This window comes from Eucalyptus grandis, chromosome 2 (genome assembly GCF_016545825.1).
Source record: "Eucalyptus grandis isolate ANBG69807.140 chromosome 2, ASM1654582v1, whole genome shotgun sequence".
NCBI lineage: Eukaryota > Viridiplantae > Streptophyta > Magnoliopsida > Myrtales > Myrtaceae > Eucalyptus > Eucalyptus grandis.
Genome location: NC_052613.1, coordinates 52,953,548 through 52,972,999, shown reverse-complemented (window position 1 = coordinate 52,972,999; position 19,452 = coordinate 52,953,548). Strand labels below are relative to the sequence as shown.

The 19,452-nt window shown below is 41.0% G+C and overlaps 4 protein-coding genes and 4 non-coding genes across 10 annotated transcripts; all 8 read left to right on the top strand.

Annotated features, from left to right (window-relative positions):
* Positions 1-2,435: 2,435 nt before the first annotated feature.
* LOC104433664 (60S ribosomal protein L17-2) lies at positions 2,436-5,495 on the top strand. The gene is made up of 7 exons (XM_010046494.3): positions 2,436-2,553; positions 2,665-2,701; positions 2,901-2,941; positions 4,534-4,764; positions 4,851-4,953; positions 5,048-5,115; positions 5,224-5,495. Exons 1-7 carry the CDS (start codon positions 2,551-2,553, stop codon positions 5,284-5,286), a joined length of 546 nt encoding a protein of 181 aa, XP_010044796.1. The 5' UTR covers positions 2,436-2,550; the 3' UTR covers positions 5,287-5,495.
* On the top strand, positions 3,258-3,384 carry LOC120290991. The gene has a single exon (XR_005548800.1). It is a non-coding gene; the product is annotated as a small nucleolar RNA snoR74 (small nucleolar RNA).
* Positions 3,508-3,634, top strand: LOC120290993. Its single transcript, XR_005548802.1, has one exon. It is a non-coding gene; the product is annotated as a small nucleolar RNA snoR74 (small nucleolar RNA).
* Positions 3,759-3,885, top strand: LOC120290992. Its single transcript, XR_005548801.1, has one exon. It is a non-coding gene; the product is annotated as a small nucleolar RNA snoR74 (small nucleolar RNA).
* Positions 4,274-4,402, top strand: LOC120290989. The gene has a single exon (XR_005548798.1). It is a non-coding gene; the product is annotated as a small nucleolar RNA snoR74 (small nucleolar RNA).
* A 1,126-nt stretch (positions 5,496-6,621) lies between the features above and the next one.
* Positions 6,622-7,668, top strand: LOC104433663 (probable signal peptidase complex subunit 1). 2 transcript variants are annotated; one of them, XM_010046492.3, is made up of 2 exons: positions 6,622-6,780; positions 7,163-7,668. In XM_010046492.3, exon 2 carries the CDS (start codon positions 7,165-7,167, stop codon positions 7,447-7,449), a length of 285 nt encoding a protein of 94 aa, XP_010044794.3. In that variant the 5' UTR covers positions 6,622-6,780; positions 7,163-7,164; the 3' UTR covers positions 7,450-7,668. The 2 variants fall into 2 exon arrangements, with proteins under 2 accessions (XP_010044794.3, XP_010044795.1); XM_010046493.2 differs by lacking the exon at positions 6,622-6,780 and adding an exon at positions 6,815-7,077.
* Positions 7,669-10,191: 2,523 nt separating this feature from the next.
* On the top strand, positions 10,192-13,256 carry LOC104433662 (F-box/kelch-repeat protein At1g67480). Of its 2 annotated transcripts, XM_010046490.3 has the most exons (4): positions 10,192-10,281; positions 10,436-10,510; positions 11,063-11,641; positions 12,461-13,256. In XM_010046490.3, the coding sequence occupies exons 3-4, from the start codon at positions 11,157-11,159 to the stop codon at positions 13,086-13,088; spliced, it is 1,113 nt and encodes a 370-aa protein (XP_010044792.2). In that variant the 5' UTR covers positions 10,192-10,281; positions 10,436-10,510; positions 11,063-11,156; the 3' UTR covers positions 13,089-13,256. The 2 variants fall into 2 exon arrangements, with proteins under 2 accessions (XP_010044792.2, XP_010044793.2); XM_010046491.3 differs by lacking the exon at positions 10,436-10,510 and having other exon boundaries at positions 10,193-10,281.
* Positions 13,257-17,299: 4,043 nt separating this feature from the next.
* On the top strand, positions 17,300-18,588 carry LOC120290792 (mitochondrial uncoupling protein 5-like). The gene is made up of 2 exons (XM_039307215.1): positions 17,300-17,992; positions 18,212-18,588. The coding sequence occupies exons 1-2, from the start codon at positions 17,671-17,673 to the stop codon at positions 18,586-18,588; spliced, it is 699 nt and encodes a 232-aa protein (XP_039163149.1). The 5' UTR covers positions 17,300-17,670.
* The last annotated feature ends 864 nt before the right edge of the window (positions 18,589-19,452 follow it).

The following is a 19,452-nucleotide window of genomic DNA, read 5'->3' as shown; positions in this document are numbered from 1 at the left end:
AAATGTTTGATGATAGGATTAAAAATCTTTAAAAATCTCACTTACCCTTAATCAAAGCCCACCACTCACTAGCTTTTCAGACTCGCTCCTCAAGCTCCCTCTGGTTCGTCTCCTTCATGTCGTTGAGGGTGTTGTGAAGCGACTGCGGCAATTTAGTAGACGAGGAAACAATGACCAATATAGAGGTGAAGGGTGGCGACGGGGTGGTGAAAGCCGCGTGCAAAGCTAAGATGCCACTTCATGTTGAAGTGGGGTAGTGAGGAGTGAAGAAAAGGTAGACCAAGATCCACCAGTGGACAACACTAGGGCAGCAAGTAATAAGGGCGGACATGTCTCTGTTGTGGATAACGAGATCCTTCGAGTGTATTCACGAAAGAATTTGAGTTCTCAATGGTGATCCGCGAGCCTCGAGCTCGCGGGCGTCGGCGAGCGGGTGAGCTTGAGGCTGGTCGAAATTAATTAAAATGTGATGTTTTTTTGTAAATAATTCTCATTTTCACCCACGCTCTTAGTTGTTAGAGCATAATTGATTTGATGACAACGAAGATTGACGATGGTAAGAGGCAAGACGATTGGAAGTCAAATAATAATATTTAAAAGTTTACATGACTTCAAAAATGGGATGGGTATAACTAGACTCTTGATCTGTCCCATATCCTAGCTCTGATGAGATGTGAATGGATTTGGGGTAGCATGACAAGTTTGGGGTCAACTACCACTTTGGTCAATGAAATCAAGCGACATGATTTTACAAAATTGTTAGTAAATTAACAAGTTATTTAAAATCAAGCAACCGGTAATTTTGTTTGTTAATTTTTTTTTATCAATCTGAGAGGTCTTTAATATAATCATATATAGACTTGGCCAACGCCTATGAAAATATATAGTGATAAGTAATGCCAATTCTCCATAAAACTCGAATCTCGAATGAATAAATAAGTTCATTTCACTTCAATTCTCTCGTAATTAACTAATTTATCTTCAACTATACAAATAACTTTTAGTTGACTAAGATACATCAAAATCTTTTGCACAAATACGTCCCTACTATCAAGTATTTTCTTCAACTATATATTGCACTAATTTCATATCCATGAAGACAATTCCATATTGGCTCAAATGATGTCTTATTGGATATGAAATTTGAGTAAAAACTGGGGTAAAAAGGATTGAATTTTTTGTCGATTGCTCTTACTCTTGAGTTTTTATAACATCTCACTTGGGGATTTTCGATTTTATGCTCGGTCTTCAATCTCATACTTGGGCGTTTTGTCCCATAAAAACTCCCAACTTTAAGTTTAATCCTAATTCTACTGTAATTTTTTTTTGGTCTTATGAAAAGTACCAATTTTTGCTTGAGTGTCGAATTTGCTTTGTTAACTTTTCGTTCAAAATTTCTTGACAATCGAGAGATAGGCCCTGTTTGGTTCAGCATTCCCAAAGGGCTTTCAGCCCCGAAAGCCCATTGGGAAAAGATTTAGGTGTTTGGTTCAGCATTTCGAGATATTTTTGGCCAAATACTAGCTTTTGAAATGCTAAAAGCCCAAAGCAGGCTCCCCTCACTTGCTTTAGGCTTTTAGCATTTTGGAAATGCAAGTCCACCTCTACTATTCATCCGTTGACTTTTTTTTTTTTTTTTTTTTAAACCAATCATCTTCCCCACACCCCCAAACACCGTTGATTGACGATGGATTTTCATCGGATTTTATTTTTATATTTAAAAAAAATGATAAAAACTCTTTGCAAATGTTGGGTTCGCCTTTTTTTTTGTCATTTTTATCTTTTGACAATCAATAGCCCAACTTTTTATCAATACACTAGAATGATCATTAATTAACGAATATGATTAATATTATAATAATTAAAAAATTATTCAAAGTTGAAAACAAACCTAAAAGAACCCTAGGCCAAAAGTTGAGCTTTGCATCTAATTTATAATCAAATTCTTTTAATATAATTTTTAAATAAATTTACTAATATATATATTTTACATTACTCTCAACATGAAAATGTAAAATGTTATATAATCATTGTTTCTTTTTTGCGATTTTAAAAATACAAAAACTAAAAAACTTAATTTGGTTATACTAAAGAGTTTTTCAAATATATGTTTACTGCAAACAATCTTTGCATTTAAAGACTTTTCGGTTATAGTTTACTAAACAATCTGGCGATTTCTAAAACCCTTTACCCAAAGATATTTGTGATTCTCCCAAAGCGTTTCCCCAAAGTTCGAACCAAACGCCATAGAAAACTTCCTAACATAACCTGTTCGAGCCTCTCAAGCACGAGTTTTTTAGTTAACGAAATAAGAAGTTCATCGGGGAAAAAAGAAAATCAACTCTACTCTGATTGGGCCTCTGGGAGCCCATCACAGGCCCAGATCAATAGCCCCGGTCGCTTCTCTCTCTCCATTCGCCTCTGGTGATTAGGGTTTCATGTCTCGCAGCCATCGCTTTTATATAAAGAGCGCCGTCTCGCTATCCCTTTCTTCTGGCTCATTTCAAGCGAGTAAAAACCCTAGCGACAGCAGCAGCAGCAGCAGCCGCCATGGTACTCCATCTCCTCCTCCTCCTCCTCCTCCTCTGGTTTCTCTATCTTTGTGTTCTCGTGTCTTAGCTGGCATTGATCTCACTGCGTTTGATTGCTCGTTGATCTCTTCAGGTGAAGTACTCGAGAGAGCCGGACAATCCCACCAAGTGTACGTGACGGTTCCTCAATTGTCGATTTCGCGATTTCTCCGTGCTTATATTCTCTGCGGTGTTCGATACCGGTCTTTCGATTTGGACTGATCTGTTCAGATCGTTTCGCTAGCTAGTTTTGTTGCAAGTATTGGTAGGATGTTTTGTTGGTTCCTAGGATTGACGTTTGAGATCCATTGGTTTCATTTCATTTTTCAGCCTGCAAGGCGAGGGGCTCCGACCTCCGCGTTCATTTCAAGGTACGAAAGTTCTCATGTCATTGCTATTTCATCAGTATTTCCAGTAAATAGTTGAAAAAAAATTGAACTTTCTGTTCAAACGATACATACTTCTTTGCCCGTGTTCTTGGTGATTGTCTTGTTTACTGTATGCTTGCTCTCTAGTTTCTTGAGTGCGGTTGACCGGAAGACGGGGAACCACGAAAGAGTTGTGTAAATTTGAACTATTATCGCTAGAAATAATTTCTATGATTGATGCTATTACCAGCCACGTGGTTTATCTGATCATATTAACTTTGTTAAGCTGATTTTATGATTTGATGATAACCTACCTGATGAAAAAGCAGGGATCTGTTGCCTGTGTGAATGGATCTCTCGTAGACTTCAGGGAAATATATTCACTGTTATTGGGTGAACCTCTGTTATCTGTCGTGGCTGAAGGTTCAAAAAATGGTGTCACATCATATAACCCCTTATTGATTCTAAAAATAACTTCTTTGATTGATGCCATTACCTGCCACGTGGGGTATCGGGTCATATTAACTTTGTCAAGCTGATGTTATGATTCGAATATAACTTACCTGATGAAAAAAGCAGTGATCTGTTGCCTGTGTGAATGGATTTCTCGTAGACTTCAGGGAAATATATGCACTGTTATTGGGTGAACCTCTGTTCTCTATTGTGGCTGAAGGTTCAAAAAATGGTGTAACATCATATAACCCCTTTGATTGATGCTTGAATAATTTCTTTGATAGATGCTATTACCTGCCACGTGGGGTATTGGATCATATTAACTTTGTTAAGCTCATGTTGTGATTTGATAATAACTTACCTGATGAAAAAAGCAGTGATCTGTTGCCTGTGTGAATGGATCTCTCGTAGACTTCAGGGAAATCTATACACTGTTATTGGGTGAACCTCTGTTATCTATCGTGGCTGAAGGTTCAAAAAATGGTGTCACATCATAACCCCTCTGACCTCTTCAGATACGAACCTTTTGAAGTGACTTAGGTTTAGGGAGTCTGGATGGGTTCCGTTTTTATATTTACAGTCCATGAGCTTCTTGGATATTTGTTTGAAAATAATGTGTATCTTGATGCCTCTATTGTTGAACAGCTATTTCACATTCTTCTGTTCGGTTAATTTGACATATACACGAGGTCCCCTAATTTCATTTAAGCTGAAGTCCCATATTATATGCTCCAATTGTTCAGTGTAAATTATCGGGACATATTCGGAAAATCTGAAACTGGTGAATTATGATTTATCTTAAGATGGCAGTTGTGTCGTTGCAACAACATAAGTTCATGGTATTGATTAGTTTCCATTCTCTAATTACCAAGAACCCTGAAGAAAAAAGCAGGGCCTCATTGCCTTTTGTGGATGAAGCTCTCGTATACTTCAGGAAAATCAATTTCATCATTATTGGGTGAACCTCTGTACAATGTAATGACTGATGGTTCAGTAAATGATGGAACAATTAGTACACATAGCCTTAAATTTCTCTTGCCTCTTGTCTGTAACTTAAATCTTCTTCATCCAGTCTATTGTAATTTTTCTGCTTGTTAGTGAAGCCATGACTTAGAAGATTTTTGTTTTTATCTCTCCTGCAGAATACCAGAGAAACAGCTTTTGCCATTAGGAAGTTGCCTTTGGTTAAGGCCAAGAGGTACTTGGAAGATGTGCTCGCGCATAAGCAAGCCATACCCTTCAGGCGGTTCTGTCGTGGTGTTGGTCGAACTGCTCAGGCCAAGAACAGGCATTCAAATGGTCAAGGACGCTGGCCCGTAAAGTCAGCTCGATTCATACTGGATTTGTTGAAGAATGCTGAGAGTAATGCTGAGGTACTTATAATCTCTCTATTGCTACATGCTGGTGAAAGTGGTGCCTCCTGCTATTCATAACTAACATACATGCAATTGGTCATCAGGTCAAGGGATTGGATGTGGACGCACTCTTCGTCTCTCACGTTCAGGTAAACCAGGCTCAGAAGCAAAGACGTCGTACCTACCGTGCTCACGGAAGAATCAATCGTAAGTCCACTGTTGCTTGTCAGTTCTTCAAAGTTCCTTGTCCCTTTTTCTCTGAGCAATGGAAATTGATTGCTTTCTTTTTTCTCCGAAACAGCTTATATGTCATCTCCCTGCCATATTGAGTTGATTTTGTCTGAGAAGGAAGAACCTGTGAAGAAGGAGGTGGGTCTCCTTTATTTACATACAAAGTGGTTGAATTCTGTGATGATTTTTTTAATTACCCAACTTATCTTCTATATAGCTGATGTGTGGAGTCATTTGATTTTTCAGCCGGAGACTCAGTTGGCCACCAGCAAGTCCAAGAGGTCACAGGCTATGAGGAGTTCTGCATGAGGCTAACGCCAAATGAACCAGGACACACCCAACAGAGACTCATGTTTTTCTCAGGCCTTTTTTTGGAGAGTTGCTTCAGTTTTCCCCATAGAATGTACTCTGGATTTTTGGAACAATGTGATTTTTCCGTCAGTTGCTATGTCCCGACTTTTATTTGCAGTATTGAGGATAGTGTATTAAATTTTAATTTCCTCCATCTTTCTCTCTTCACTCGACTTAAGCACCGTACTCTAAGTTGTAATTGAAAAAAAGAGATCGATTTTTTAGTATCATTCTAAAAGGAATTATGCCTCGCATACAAACTTTGATTGGCCACTCTGAGGTAGGATCCCCGGAAATGTCCACTAGATTGACGACGACGATGGAAAACCGATAATCTCATCCACGATTCCCAGCAATGCTCTGTTTAGAATCGGTCTTCTGCATAGATAGCTGTAGGGCGAAGAGGGTGTATTTTCATCCATGTAGATGACGGAACTCCTTTATAGTCTTTGAATTTTTTTTTGTTATAATTAAAGTGTGATTTATGGACTTTTTAAATTTTACTGAGCGTGCCGTTTAGATAAATGAATGTAGTCTATATGCTATGAAGTCACAACTCCCTGGATTCAAATAATACACAATTATATTTTAGAAAGTGCATCTGGAATATCTAGCTTTGATTGATATTTTTTTTTATATATGTCTCCGGTGCAATTCCCCGGTGATTGATCAAACGATATCTATCACGTGGCAAATCCATGCTGCCACGGGATGGTCACATTTGTGAAGTTAGATAAACTCTGGTAAAATTTTTCAATCAACTTTATAAATATAATGAATTAGCCAATCTTTTTATTTATTCGATTTTGTTGACTTAGAAAAAGCATTGTAATTTTTATGGAAAATGAGATAAATGGTCTTTTAACTTTGGTCAAATATGCAATATGAATTTTGAACTTTTAATTTATTTAATATTATCCCTAAACTTAAATTCAATATGCAATATTGTTCGAGACTTTTAAATTATTCAACATATTCGTTTTAGTCATTAAACTACATGAAAAAATTATTCAATATCATCCTCTTATTAATTCAAGTTTAGGAATAATACTGAACATTTTCATATTGTTTAGGGCCTAGATTACAATTAAATATATTTCAGAGATCGGATAAAATGAATTCACAAACAACACGTTCTTGACCCAAAATTCAACAACTATTTATGTAATTATCCTCAATATTTAAAGCGCTACATCTTCCTTTTTTTCCTGTCATGCATTAAAGTTTGGTAAATCAGAGATTCTTTCTTAAGATTAATAAGTGCTCAAGATACTCGATTTAATTTTATTTTAATGCTTTATCATATTCTTGCGTTCGATAGATACATTGACTTCCGCGGTGAATCGCGATATAACAGAGACTTCGCAGCGTCCGTTTCCTTGTTACCCTCTCCATTTTCAGACAAGAGCGTCCTCAGCGCCGTCTCGCATCCGGTCAGCTCGCGTCGCACCAGTAAGTGTCTCCGTTCCATCCTTCTTCCGTTTCAGGAATTCCAGGTTTTAGGGTTTTCGTTCCAGTTCCTCTTGATCTCTGTTCGATTTCGTTCCTGATTCTTGGTGCCGCCTTGATAATTGGAACCCGATTGGGATCGAGAAATTCGCTTCTTGTTGCTGTAATTTCGCCTGGAAAGTGTTGGAATCCGACATCGTGCGGTAGATCGGGCTCTTGTTTCTTTCAGTGAAGTTCGATCGCTTGAACTCGACGTGGGACCTGGCTTTCGAGATCAGTGCCCCCGATCGTGATGGTTAGGTTGGGAGCGTGGCGATTGACCGTGTGATTAGGTTTTGGGAGTCGCTTATTTACTCTAATTCGCGTCGGTTTCTCGTGATGTCAGAGATGGATTGGCAAGGGCAGAAGCTCGCGGAGCAGCTGATGCAGATACTGCTCGTGGCGTTTGCTGTGGTGGCGTTTGCGACTGGTTACACCATCGGGTCTTTCCAGACGATGATCTTGATATACGCGGGCGGCGTCGTCTTGACCACGTTGGTCACCGTCCCGAACTGGCCCTTCTTCAATCGCCATCCGCTCAAGTGGTTGGACCCGATCGAAGCTGAGAAGCACCCCAAACTGCAGCCTCAACAGCCCTCCTCGAGTTCAAAGAAGAAATCTTCTAAGAAGTAGGCTTGTTCTAGGAGTTTCCTCAAAGTCTACAGCCTAGTGATTGTTCTTTTGAGCGTTGGATGAATGGATTTTCCGAGGATAGATGGCCGGGATTGTCAGAATTTAGACAATATCTGGAATATAAATTTTTGGACTCAACATTTTCTTTTTGCTTGCTTGCTGCTGCTATTGCCAATTTTACTGCTTCATAAGATGCTCTGTTCCTTGGTTGTTTCGAAAGAGTTGCTTTCCTGTTGATTTTATGCAGTAAATATGTAGTATTCATGCATTGACCGTGGAATTCAGAATTGTCTGTCTGGGCATGCTAAATAGTCAGATTGGTTTCAGGATGCTTGATCTTTGACTGATTCCAGTTTTATCTTGTTTATGGAGAGTACATAGCGATGGGTCGACTAACATCTCGATATTTTGGGTTTTTAACTTCAGTTTACTGGTCATAATTTTAGCTTTTAATGTCAAGAGGGACGCATACTTCATAGGGTAGATTGCAGTGGCATAAAGGATCCTTGTAGCCGACTTCACTTAGTAGGTTAAGGCCAAGTTGCTGTCCAGACAAGTTATAGAACTTATTCTACCTTCAGCTTTGCTTAAAGCAGCCATTTAGTGGAAATTTTGTCCAGTTTTATCATATCTTTAGCCAATAGTAATGGTGCTGTGGATCTTAATGCTTCTACATAAGAACAATATTCTAGCGATGATTGTGGACATGTTACCTAGAATTGGGAGTTGGAAATTGAGAAAAGGTAAAATATCGGATTTTACTTTTTGTCATTGCATGATTTGCACTTTTACAGCAGGACATTTTGAAACTGATGTCTGTGTTTATCGCAATTTGATATTCTATAACCAAAGGATGGCTGTTTTGGGAATAATGGCCTTCATCTGATTTTAACCGAGTCATCTTCTTGGCCTGAGGAGTGCTTTTGACATGTTGCTGTAAAACTATTGTTGAAGGATGGTCATTTGATCCCTAAAATCATGAGATCTTGTCAATTTACTATTGTGTTGTATCCAGGAAAATGCTCATTTATACAGAATGAGGTAAGGGGCTTTTCTTTTGATCCTTGAGGTTACTTGTACTGGATATATTAGTGTCGTATTTTCTAAATTCTAAAGATGCCTGCAAGTCATCATGCAATATGTTATGTCTAGCTATGGTTTGTCGTTGATGTACCTTAAGAGACGCTGGTTGTCAGGTGGCATATTTGCTTATTATACTCCTCGATATACGTTTAGTGATGCTGAGTTCGGTTATCAAGAGGCTCTAAACAGGTATGAAGTCGCCAGCTGAAAACATCCTCAAATCTCCTCGATCTTATGTCTCATATTTTCTTACTGTGTGGCTCTTTAAATTTGATCGTTATTGGTTTTGGTTTTGAGGTTCATCTGAGGTGCTGCGTGATGCCTATATTTCACCAATACTTTGTGATCCTGGAATGATCATAAAGCACCATAAATTTCCTCTGCAATTCTTTATGTATCCTGGAAGTCGTATGCAGAACGGTCTTCATGCATTTTCCTCTTGTGATGATCTCTCTCTCTTAATGTTCAACTGCCTATAGATTCGCCATAAAAAATTCTTATGGTCGGTCACAGTGTCTGAAATGCTATTTAATATAATCAAGTTCTGCATAGAGATAAGCCTTGGCTTCTATTGTTGAATGATCAGTTTATTTTTGAAAACATTTCAAAGCAATTTCTTGAAAAGTCAGCTTAAAGAAAGCTCTACTTCTCTCCTACTTGCCCAGCCTCATCGCATGAAGGATTATCCGATACAGATAACTGTACGGAGATAAGAACGTCGGGTCCATACATTTAAAACTTTCTTTGGGTGCTCATCAACTGGATCAACTAATTGTTAATTGTCCTCAAGATAACAGAGGGCAACCGCCCAATGGCTTGGCAACAGGCTTTTTCTGATTTGGTCGTTTTGTTGACCGAGTGCATCTCCCCCAAAATAGGAAAAAACTATTGATTTTTGCTTTGTGGTCAACAGAATTTGGCCAATTCAACGGGATTAGCAAATCCTGGCAGAGAAACGAGTGGTCAGATGACATAACGAAGATAAACATTTGCACCAAACGTAGAGAGCTTGAATATCGCTGTAATACATACGACGATTTTCGATTGAAGTACGGTAGATTTGTTGAGTGGTCAAATGACAAAATGAGAATAAACATCTGCACCAAACTTAGAGAGCTTCAATATTGCCGTAATATTACGACGATTTTCAATTGAGGTACGGTACACGCACTGATTTGTTCTCACGTTGCATCAATGGAAGCTGATGACATCCGAATCGATGCACCGGCTTATTGACAATGGCTATGGTGTTGACAATAGTAATAATAATATAACGGTAACTTGACCATAAAAAGAAAAATATTATGATACGATGTACTTCAACTTGCCGGGTTGATAAGCAAACTTTCCTGATAAAGACGCAAAATGTGGATACTCTCAAATATCTTTCTCTATTGAAAAAAAATGGAAAGGAACACACGGTGTATGTATATAAATAGAATAGAGAGAGAGAGAGACTTTTTTCAGGCAGTCGTCTTCGAAAAAAGATGCAGCAATTGCCCGTTCCTTCGGGCAAGGAGTGCCAGCTCTTTCCAATGAAGTTTACGGGGAGAGGAGACTTTCTCCTCGCTGACGTGGTTCTTCACTGTCGACCTTTATCCTCTCCGGACTTTACGTATATTTTTTTTTCGCCTCCCTATATAAATCCTCCTCGCTTTCGTTTTCTTTCGATCTCTCGGAAAACCAGGTTCAACCACTCTCGTCGCCTTTCCTTATCTGTTTTATTTGCACCACGCCGGCAAGTTCAAGGTGAGTTCTTTCATTTGATTCCGCTTTTCCGTCTCTCTCTCTCTCTCCCCCCTCTTGCTCAAGAAAAGCTGCAATATCCATGCTTGTTGCGGACATCTTTTCTTTGATTCTGAGTGTGTTTGATGGATGTTTTTGGCATCTGTAATCTACGCAGCTTCACGGGTTCTCTCTCTCGGCTCTCATCACCCCTCTATATCTATCGATATACACCAACCTTGGCAAGTTTAAGGTGGCTTCTTCATTTCATTCCGCTTCTCCGTATCTCTCTCTGCTCTTCCTGAAGAAAAGCTGCTATATCCATGCTTGTCGTGGACATCTTTTCCTTGAATCTGAGTGTCTCTGAAGGATATTGTTTTCGGCATCTAGCATCTATGCAGCTTCATGGGTCCTCTCTCTATCTCGGTCTCTCTGTGTGTGTCCTGTTCTAGGAGTAATAAGGCCAGATGGATGAGATCCGAGTGTTCTTTGTCAGGGACGATTAGGACATGGCTTTTCAATCAGTTATTTTATGCCAAGTAATTGATATACCGGTTAGAATAAAATACTTGTTCCCCCTTTTTTGGTTTTGTATAAGTAATGGTTAGAGCTGGCTTGACAAGTTCAGATAAGGTTTGGCTTATCATGACTTCCATTTACATGGTCATTCCAGATGAATCTATGAAACCCTGCATCGGCACGGTCAAAGTTGTGTCTGCGAATTATGTTGTCCGAATGTCCGATGTACATTGTCACGACCTTCTGATGTGTAACTGTCTGTTGCATATTTCATTTTCTGATGCAGGTGTTTTCGACCAAATTAAGAAACTGCCTTCGCAAGTTCTGACAAGTACTCGAACTTCGTGTGTGAAAAGGTCGAGATTTACTTAGATTCAGCGATGTGTTCCTCCACTTTGGTCCGGCCAAGCAAAAGAACCCTTTCAAGAACTGGTCCTAACTCGTCTTCTGAGCCTCTCAATGAATTCGACGGCCCAATCATACCTGGTTTGCCTGATGATGTGGCGAAAAGTTGTCTCGCATTCGTTCCTCGTCGCGAGCTCCCATCGGTGGGCTTGGTCTGCAAGAAGTGGAGGTCATTTCTTGGAAGCAAGGAATTCCTGCTGGAGCGAAAATTAGGAGGTACTCTTGAAGAATGGGTTTTTGTCCTATCCACGGATGCCAGGACAAAGGAAAGCCACTGGGAGGCCATCGATAGCTTAGGAAACAAGCAACGGCGCCTTCCCCCGATGCCTGGTCTGTCGAAGGCCTGTTTTGGGGTGGCAGTTGTCAATGGAAAGCTTTTGATTGCCGGTGGCTATTCAGTGGCGGGTGGATCCCGCGTCGTCTCTGCAGAAGTTTACCAATATGACTCTTGTTTGAACAGGTACGTTGTTACACTTAATAAAATTTCTCCAAATTTCTCATAAAGTTGGTCATTGCACGAGGCCTTCGAAACAATAAAAAGAGATCATTTTAGTGATGATCAAATTCTCTGGTGTAAACTATACATCTAATTTGATTGGTAATCATGGATTTATGCTTCAAGTCCTCATAAAGCTGTCAGGTATTTGCAGAGTACGTTTCCTGTTTCAAACAAGTAGCTCTCTGCATGAGAAATATGCAAATAGCTATAGCACACGGTTTGACTCCCTCATTAGATTTTTAGTCATTTCGCTTGCAAAAATCTCTCGGGGGTTAAATTGTTGTTATATTTTGATGCATGGCGAATTCAAATCAAATTGAAAAGTTAAAATTCTATTTTTTGTCCATATATTTTCACTACTTTTCTAAGTGAGTACTTCTGTGATAAAGTCCATTCGATGTAAAATCCGGTTAAATCCAGCTAAGATGAACGTTGGAGGACACCGGAGCGTGACGTAGGTGAAAATATTACCTAAAAGGATACCCACTATGGGTTGTCGATGGTGAATGGATTAACCTTTTGTCAATCTGTCTTCTATGCTCCCACCAGTTGAATATTCGTGGTGGGTGTCGTGTCGCGCAGGCAATTTAATTCATGTCGCACCTGGTGTCCTCTGACTGTATTTGTTAGGATTTTGCGTTGGAGAGGATTGATTAGATAAATGACTAAAAATAGTACCGCAGGTAGAAATTCCCCAACTGAACAGATGACCTCTAATTTTCCTGTAACGATGTATCTAGCTCGGTTTGCCAAACTGAAATGAGTCACTTGTCTATGCAGTTGGAGCAAATTAAGGAATATGAACGAGGCTCGTCGGAACTTCGCCTGCGCCGAAGTTAATGGAATGGTCTACGCCGTTGGTGGGTACGGAGCCGGAGGCGACATCATCAGTAGCGCCGAGGCATACGATCCCAACACGGGCAAGTGGACTCCGATAGAGAGCCTCAGGCTCCCGAGGTGGGGATGCTTCGCCTGCGGCTTCGAGGGCAAGCTCTACGTGATGGGAGGGCGGTCGAGCTTCACCATCGGAAGCGCGAGGTCGGTCTGCGTCTACGACCCTGAGAAGCGCGCGTGGTGCGAGCTCAAGAACGGGTGTGTCATGGTGACCGCGCACGCCGTGCTCGGGACGAGGCTCTTCTGCATGGAGTGGAGAAGCCAGAAGAAGTTGTCTGTTTTCGACCAGGGAAAGAACTCGTGGAGCACGGTAACGCTCCCGCCTTGTCAGAGCTCGGAAGCCTCGTTCCGGCTTGGGACCTCGGACGGGAAGCTCTTGTTGTTCTCGGTTAAGGAACTCGCCGGTTATCGTACTTTGTCCTATGACCCGAATGCGCCACCTGGTTCGGAATGGCAAGTTTCGGAGATCAATCCGTCCGGTCCTTGCTTGTACAGTGTAACGATCGAGGCATAAGAGAGGCATGCCCATATCTGCATCCTCTCCTGTAAATAGCAGTCACTGTTTGATTGGATGGGCTCATATACAAATGCACCGATGATTTCTTAAAAATTATTTTACGAGGAAATGTTGTATAGATGTAAATTATAAATGATATATAAAAGTTATAGGAAATACCATGCTTTTAGCAAAATCTTTGGAGTGTATCACGGATTCTTAATACGTGATTGATTTTAGTAATGTGGGCTTATTCTTTAGGCAATCCAAGAATTGCCTATAGGATAGGTCATTTGATTTTAGTCAAGTGAGTTTATTATGAACAAGCTCACTTTAGCTTTGATTAATATAGTATAATACAAAATAAATAACATTATTACGGACAAATACATATTATTATACAAGATACTTTACCCAAAATAGAGATCTAAAAGGAAAAAGAAAAAAGTTCATTTTTAGTTTATAGTGAACTCGATATGACAACAAAATGAACCTGTGATTTGCTGCGGAAAGTAAAATCTTCTTGTCGCTACGTGATGCGTGATGCAGTGGCGCGTGGTCTCTCTGTTCACAAAACCAGTACGACGTGAAAAGTTGTCGAGAAAGTCGCAGAATTCAGCTCCTCTTTCGGGGGGGAGAAAGCAATGGCGATGGCACGAGGGAGAGCAGGAGAGAAACCAGAATCAAATTTAAAGCAAGACCCGTTTCACGGAAGGAGAGAGAGTAGTACCACGACAACACGACAGAGAGAGAGAGAGAGAGGGAGAGGCCAAGGGGTTTTCTGCAATGGAGGACTCTCAGTCTCACCCTGTTAGCAATGGACGTAGCGGTACCTCTTCGTGGTGGCACGCGGTCAAGCCATTTGCTAATGGAGGAACAGCTCGAGTGCTTCAGAGCCTCCTCTACGAGAGGCCTTATCACCATCCACAAAAGATCAGCCTCGACAAGGTCGGCCTTTCTTTTCTGGTTTTTCCTTCTTACTTTCCTTTTCTTTTGGAAAACAATGTCCATCTTGATCCTGTCTTTTTTCCCTTTAAAATGGTGCAACTCTTGTCTGTTTCACTAGTGAAGCGAAAGATACATATGCTTTTTGTTAGAGTAATTAAATATTAAATAATATTTTCATCTAACAACTTAAGATTTTAGAACAAGAACAGTTGACGATAGTTTTACAAAATTTCACATGGTATCAGAGAAGAGTCCTGAGTTCAGATCTTACCGGACCCTATCTGCTTTCACCCTTATTAATGGGCAAAAGACCAGACTAAGTGTGAAGCTTAAGCTTTTCATCTAACACTTTTTAAGCCACATTTTGCAAACGCTCTCTCTTCTGTCTCTGGGACGAAAAAATGAACCAGACATCGAGCTTTGAGCTTCTAGTTGCTCGCTAAAGTGGAGGTAGATGCTGTGCATTTTAAAACGTCGCTGCTGTTCTGATGCGAAAGCAACATCTGGAAATCGGTATATGAATGAACTTGCTGAATTGATGCCGGACCCGTTTGCCTTAAATTCGAAATGAGTATGATAAACTTGCAGTTTAGCTAGGAAAAACAGAAAAAAACACTCGAAAGATTGATTATGTTACGGATGAATGGACAAATTCATTGACCAAATACCGAGATTACTGTGTCGGGGCACAGGTCATTCTAAGCAGCCTTCCATAGTGTCGAGTCTAGAAACTAAGATCTCATAGGAAATCGTGTGGTAAATTACTTCGCTCAGTGGAAAAGAGGGCAAGGCCTGGTTAAGTTGAAGATAAAAAGGCAGCTTTGATAGCGAGAAGCACAGATTTTGGAACACATATGGACACTGGTGTCGTTGACTCCACTTGGTAAGGAATCTTTTATTGATATAGAAATTGGATAAAAGATGGATTCTTTGAGAACATGAGAGGTGAGAAAGTAAGGGGAAGTCTGATGGTCGTGTTTGTTTGCCGGGACTTCATGACTGGGGCAAAGAGAAATGAACACAACTACAGTCATCCACCATTTTACAGAATGTAGTATAAACTCGAGCTTCTGGAAAGAATGTTGTCTTGTACACGGTACTCTCTCGAATGACTCTTAACTTAGCTTTTGGTTCAATCATTTCCAACAAGCTGATGAGAGTGTATTGGTGAGGGACTAAGTGCTCATGTCTGCATTCACGATGTGTAGGAGGTACTGATATCACAGTTTGATCTGTCATGTTTTAATCAAATTTGCTGTTCTTCCTTTTAAAAGAGAGGGAGTGAATCTACATAATTTGAAGATGTTGGGTCTATGTGCTTTCCTTTCCCAATGAAATGCATATATTCTTTGTCCGTTATCTTGTTTGCCATCCACACCCTCCTCTTAGTCTTTCTAACTTATACCGCACGAACATCATAATGCCTGAAGCAGTTAAACATAAAACTGGTGATAAGCGCTTGCTCGGCTACCACCTGATACTGATTGATTATCCTCATGCGTTTTTTCAGTTATGATGCTGATTAAAAACGTTTGTTTGTGTGAGGAAGTTTATAATATACACGAAATCTGCTTATTTTTTACACCATCCTCTGCCCAAATTTTGAATTTCATTGGTGCAGGTACCTGGTGGGATGGTCCTGGCTTCTCTACCTTATGCTGTGATGTTTGGTTCATATGAGTAAGTGCTATAATACCAACTTTTGGGAAGACAAGCGTGGGAAGATTGTCCCTTTGAATACTATTGAGTTACTTCAGGAAGCATATTTTTCTCTTTACGTTTTCCTCTCTAAAAACAAAGAAAACGTTGCTTGTTATTGTAAAAAAAGTTGAGTATTTTCCTCTCGCAGTGAATGAACCGTCTCCCTGTTGCTGAAGTGAAATTCAAATGGTGAAAACAGAATTATTCGACTGATTGATTGATTTAAACAATGGGGGCAAACACTAACTTTCAAATAGCTACGTCATGAATTAAGAGATGAATTGCTTAGTACTGCTGATTGTCATTTGCTGTCGATAATGCTTGAAACACAATAACTCGGAGAAAGATAGTCTTGACTCTCATGGGCACTGCTCGTCATGTTTTTTCTGCCTTCTGTAGCTCGAGTCTCGGTTCACAAATGTATGGTGTCTGTCGGTTTCTGAAGTGAGATTGATCGTCTTTGGCAGTTAGTTGTGTACTGCTTGCATTAAACCACCAGGAGAATGAGAAAGAGACGATATTGCTGGAAAAATAATTTAGACATTCCATATGTTGCTGACTACTAGATTGGTTTACTGAGTACTAATGATGTTTCGTAATTGGGTTTGGAACTGCTTTCCAAGGATCTTTGGGAGGCTAAAGGCCTTTGGGCAAAATATTTAGTGTTTGGCAAGTTTTTTTTCACTTGCCTTTGCCAAAGGCAAGCCTTCTCAAGGCTGAAAGCCCAGATAGGTTGGGGGCTGCCTTTGGCTTTTTCGGCATGCTAGTTTTGAGGTTAATAATTTTTTTTTTTCTGAAATTGTCCTCGTTAATTTTTCGTTTTTCCAGTTTTACCCCGACAACTTTTCATCATCTTCATCTTCTTCCCTTTTCTCTGCTGAACACGGCCAGCATCTACGTGCGGTTGCCGGCGAAGTGTAAGTGGTGCAACAAAGGGCAGGCGGTGCGGCGAAGGATAGGTGGTCCAACTAGGGTCCCACAACCCTCCGATGATGGTCGTCGTGCGGAGGTCGTTGACAACCCAGATCATGTGCAGATCTGGGTCGCGGCACTAGATCGCGAGCGTTGGCGACTTCTGTGGCGGGTCGTGCGACGGCATGACGATCGCGGTGACTCTCGGATCTAATTGGGGTTGCGGCGACCCTCGTTGGAAGGTTGCGCGACTTGCCGCACCGCGGAGGTCACCGGCGCCCACAATTTGGTCGTTGCGACCCAGATCTATGCACGATCTGGATTGTTGACGTGCTCTGCACGATGACCCAGATCGCGACTAGATCATGGGTGCCGGCGACCTCCATGGCGTGGTGGGTCATGCGATGGCGCCGTGGGTCGCGCGACCTTTCGGCGAGGGTCACGTCGCTGGTGCTGCTTGATTTGGTTGGAGCTGGTCGCGGCGACCCAAATCGTGACCATATCACAAGATTCGAGTCGCCACGACCCTTGTCTTGCCGTGTCCTCCGCACGATGACCGTAGTCGAACGTTGCCCTTCGCCGTGCCGTCTACCCCTCACCGGACCACCTGCCTTTCGCCAACAATTGTTAGCTCTTCGCCGGCGATAATTGGCAAAGCCCTTGGCCGGCCAACTCTTTTTTTTTTTTTTAATAACAAAAGTCTTTTACAAATTTAATTTATCCAAATACTATTTTGCTAAAAAATATTTCACAATAGACTTTCACAAATATGATTTACCAAATACACTTGCATTTTGAAAAACTCCAAGGACCTTTATATCTTCTCAAGGACTTTCCCAAAAGTCTTCCTAATCGAACCCCACATGCTGCATTGAGATAAAGCTTTACTCTTGTGGAATACTCGCTCATTTAACTATCAAAAGCAAGTGGATCTTCTACTGACTTGTTTATAATCTTACCACCGCCGATCTCAGCTCGCATTTTCCCGTATTGTTTAAACAGGACTCTCAGAAGAAAAGCCATATCTGCCAATGGAGGCATGCCTTTACCTTTCTATCAAGAAGTAGCGTGTGGGATTCTTGCGGCAGCATCAGCATCGTTCGTCTTTGCTCCGAGAATAGAAATAGAAAAGCTTATTGTGGATGATGCTGCTTTACCGGCTGTACAACGCGTGAATTATAGAAGCGCTGGTCACGCGTTCTCTTGCATTGTTAAAAAGAAGGGAATCTCAGCGCTGTGGAAGAGTCGAGACAGAGTGACGATGAGCACATTAAATTTCACGACCTTCCTCCTGTCATATAATCAATCGTTCTGTTATCTTAAGGATTCTGTTCACCTTAACGAATCATGTGCACGCTTAGGTAAGTCTACTTCGGATCTCTTGTTTAGACATTTTTATTTTCTGAGTCTCCTCAGATTTCTGCTGGATGACAGCGTTGGCCCCACTCGAATTTTTCGAGTTGATCCATCACACTTATTTCCAAGTCGAATTTTCTGGCTTTGCGTGTGCTTTTGCTTTCATATAAGTTCAGGATATGTTTGATTTATGAATCTTGCTCTTCAACCTGCATGACGCTTAGGGGCGACTCTGGTTTCGGGGCTCGCCACGCCGATCTGCAGTAATACATTCAGAAATTTTGCTGCCTTCATGCAATTCATCAAATCCCAGGCAGGTCAGAGGCCTCCTCCCATGAGCTCCATTGATTGTGCCTTCAACATCCTGAAGTTCGGAAGACATTTCAATTTCTTCTCAGGCCTCTCTGGCTATCTACTCACTTGGTCGCCTTTTTTTATGGTGCGATCAGTTCTATCGATCATGGTTCCATCAGTTCTTTCGTCGTTCTTTTTTCAAGATTATTCCCCTTTTGAGTTACTAACTTCTGCAGAAACGCTCGTGCAGGCCCTCTCGCTAACGCGAGACTCGCTCCAGGAAATGGAGGAGCTCATCGGGTGGTAATTCCAGCAACTCCCCGTGCCCAGTTTTGGCAGCTTCGCCTGCATACTCCTGGACCCACCGTTCTGTTCAGCTGATGCAAAAATGAAACTTACCACTATTGTCGCCAGATTTCTTTATTACCAAGACAGGGCCTTTTCGATCGGCATCGTGCTGCAGTAAATTGGGTGTGGGTTTGAGCTTGATGTAGCTCCTTTATCGTTTGATTTCAGTCGCCTACATGCGACTTATAACATTTGACAGATAGGCCTAGCGTGAGGGAGTTTTAACAATGCAAGTGAGTACGTTTTGGTTGTTTCGGCTAGACCAGGCAACAGCAACATGCATGTGGCATTGCAGCGTACCGGGGTACTCAGTTGCTGCACTCCTTCTGGTATACAGCTGTTGTCTACGATGCTCTCTGGATACATGCTCGACCAACACATCGATATTACACCTCATACGGTTCGATTTCCTACGTATAGTGGATTAGATCAACTGAGAACAATGTTTTTTGAAGTGATAAATACACCCTAATCACTGATCCGTGACCATTAATCTTAAAAACTAGTATAGAATTCGATATAAGGTGAATAGCGAGTCAAGTTGATGTGGTTAATCATTTTAACTCTACCTGCTAAAGAAATTTGAGGCTCATATTCAATCTATGCTAGATCAGATCGGACTTTGAAATTTGAATAAGCTGTTCATTCTCAAACTAAATACCACAAAACATTTCAAGTAAATTCTTCTCTTGCTTGAGTAATTACTAGTGTATTCGGGCCCGGCATGGCATTAAGGTAAATTTCGTCGTACCGATCCTTTGATCTGGAATTTCGATGGCTAGGATAGGCTTTAATCTCCAGTGAAATGCTGACGTCACAACTA

Bases quoted from the DNA above. Each gene is read 5' to 3' on its own strand.
- LOC104433664 (XM_010046494.3), top strand. The intron at 2,702-2,900 runs GTACGTGACGGT...TTCATTTTTCAG, and splicing joins GCCGGACAATCCCACCAAGT to CCTGCAAGGCGAGGGGCTCC. The intron at 4,765-4,850 runs GTACTTATAATC...ATTGGTCATCAG, and splicing joins ATGCTGAGAGTAATGCTGAG to GTCAAGGGATTGGATGTGGA.
- LOC104433663 (XM_010046492.3), top strand. From the start codon at position 7,165: ATGGATTGGCAAGGGCAGAAGCTCGCGGAGCAGCTGATGCAGATACTG.
- LOC104433662 (XM_010046490.3), top strand. From the start codon at position 11,157: ATGTGTTCCTCCACTTTGGTCCGGCCAAGCAAAAGAACCCTTTCAAGA. The intron at 11,642-12,460 runs GTACGTTGTTAC...TTGTCTATGCAG, and splicing joins TATGACTCTTGTTTGAACAG to TTGGAGCAAATTAAGGAATA.
- LOC120290792 (XM_039307215.1), top strand. From the start codon at position 17,671: ATGCCTTTACCTTTCTATCAAGAAGTAGCGTGTGGGATTCTTGCGGCA. The intron at 17,993-18,211 runs GTAAGTCTACTT...CATGACGCTTAG, and splicing joins CGAATCATGTGCACGCTTAG to GGGCGACTCTGGTTTCGGGG.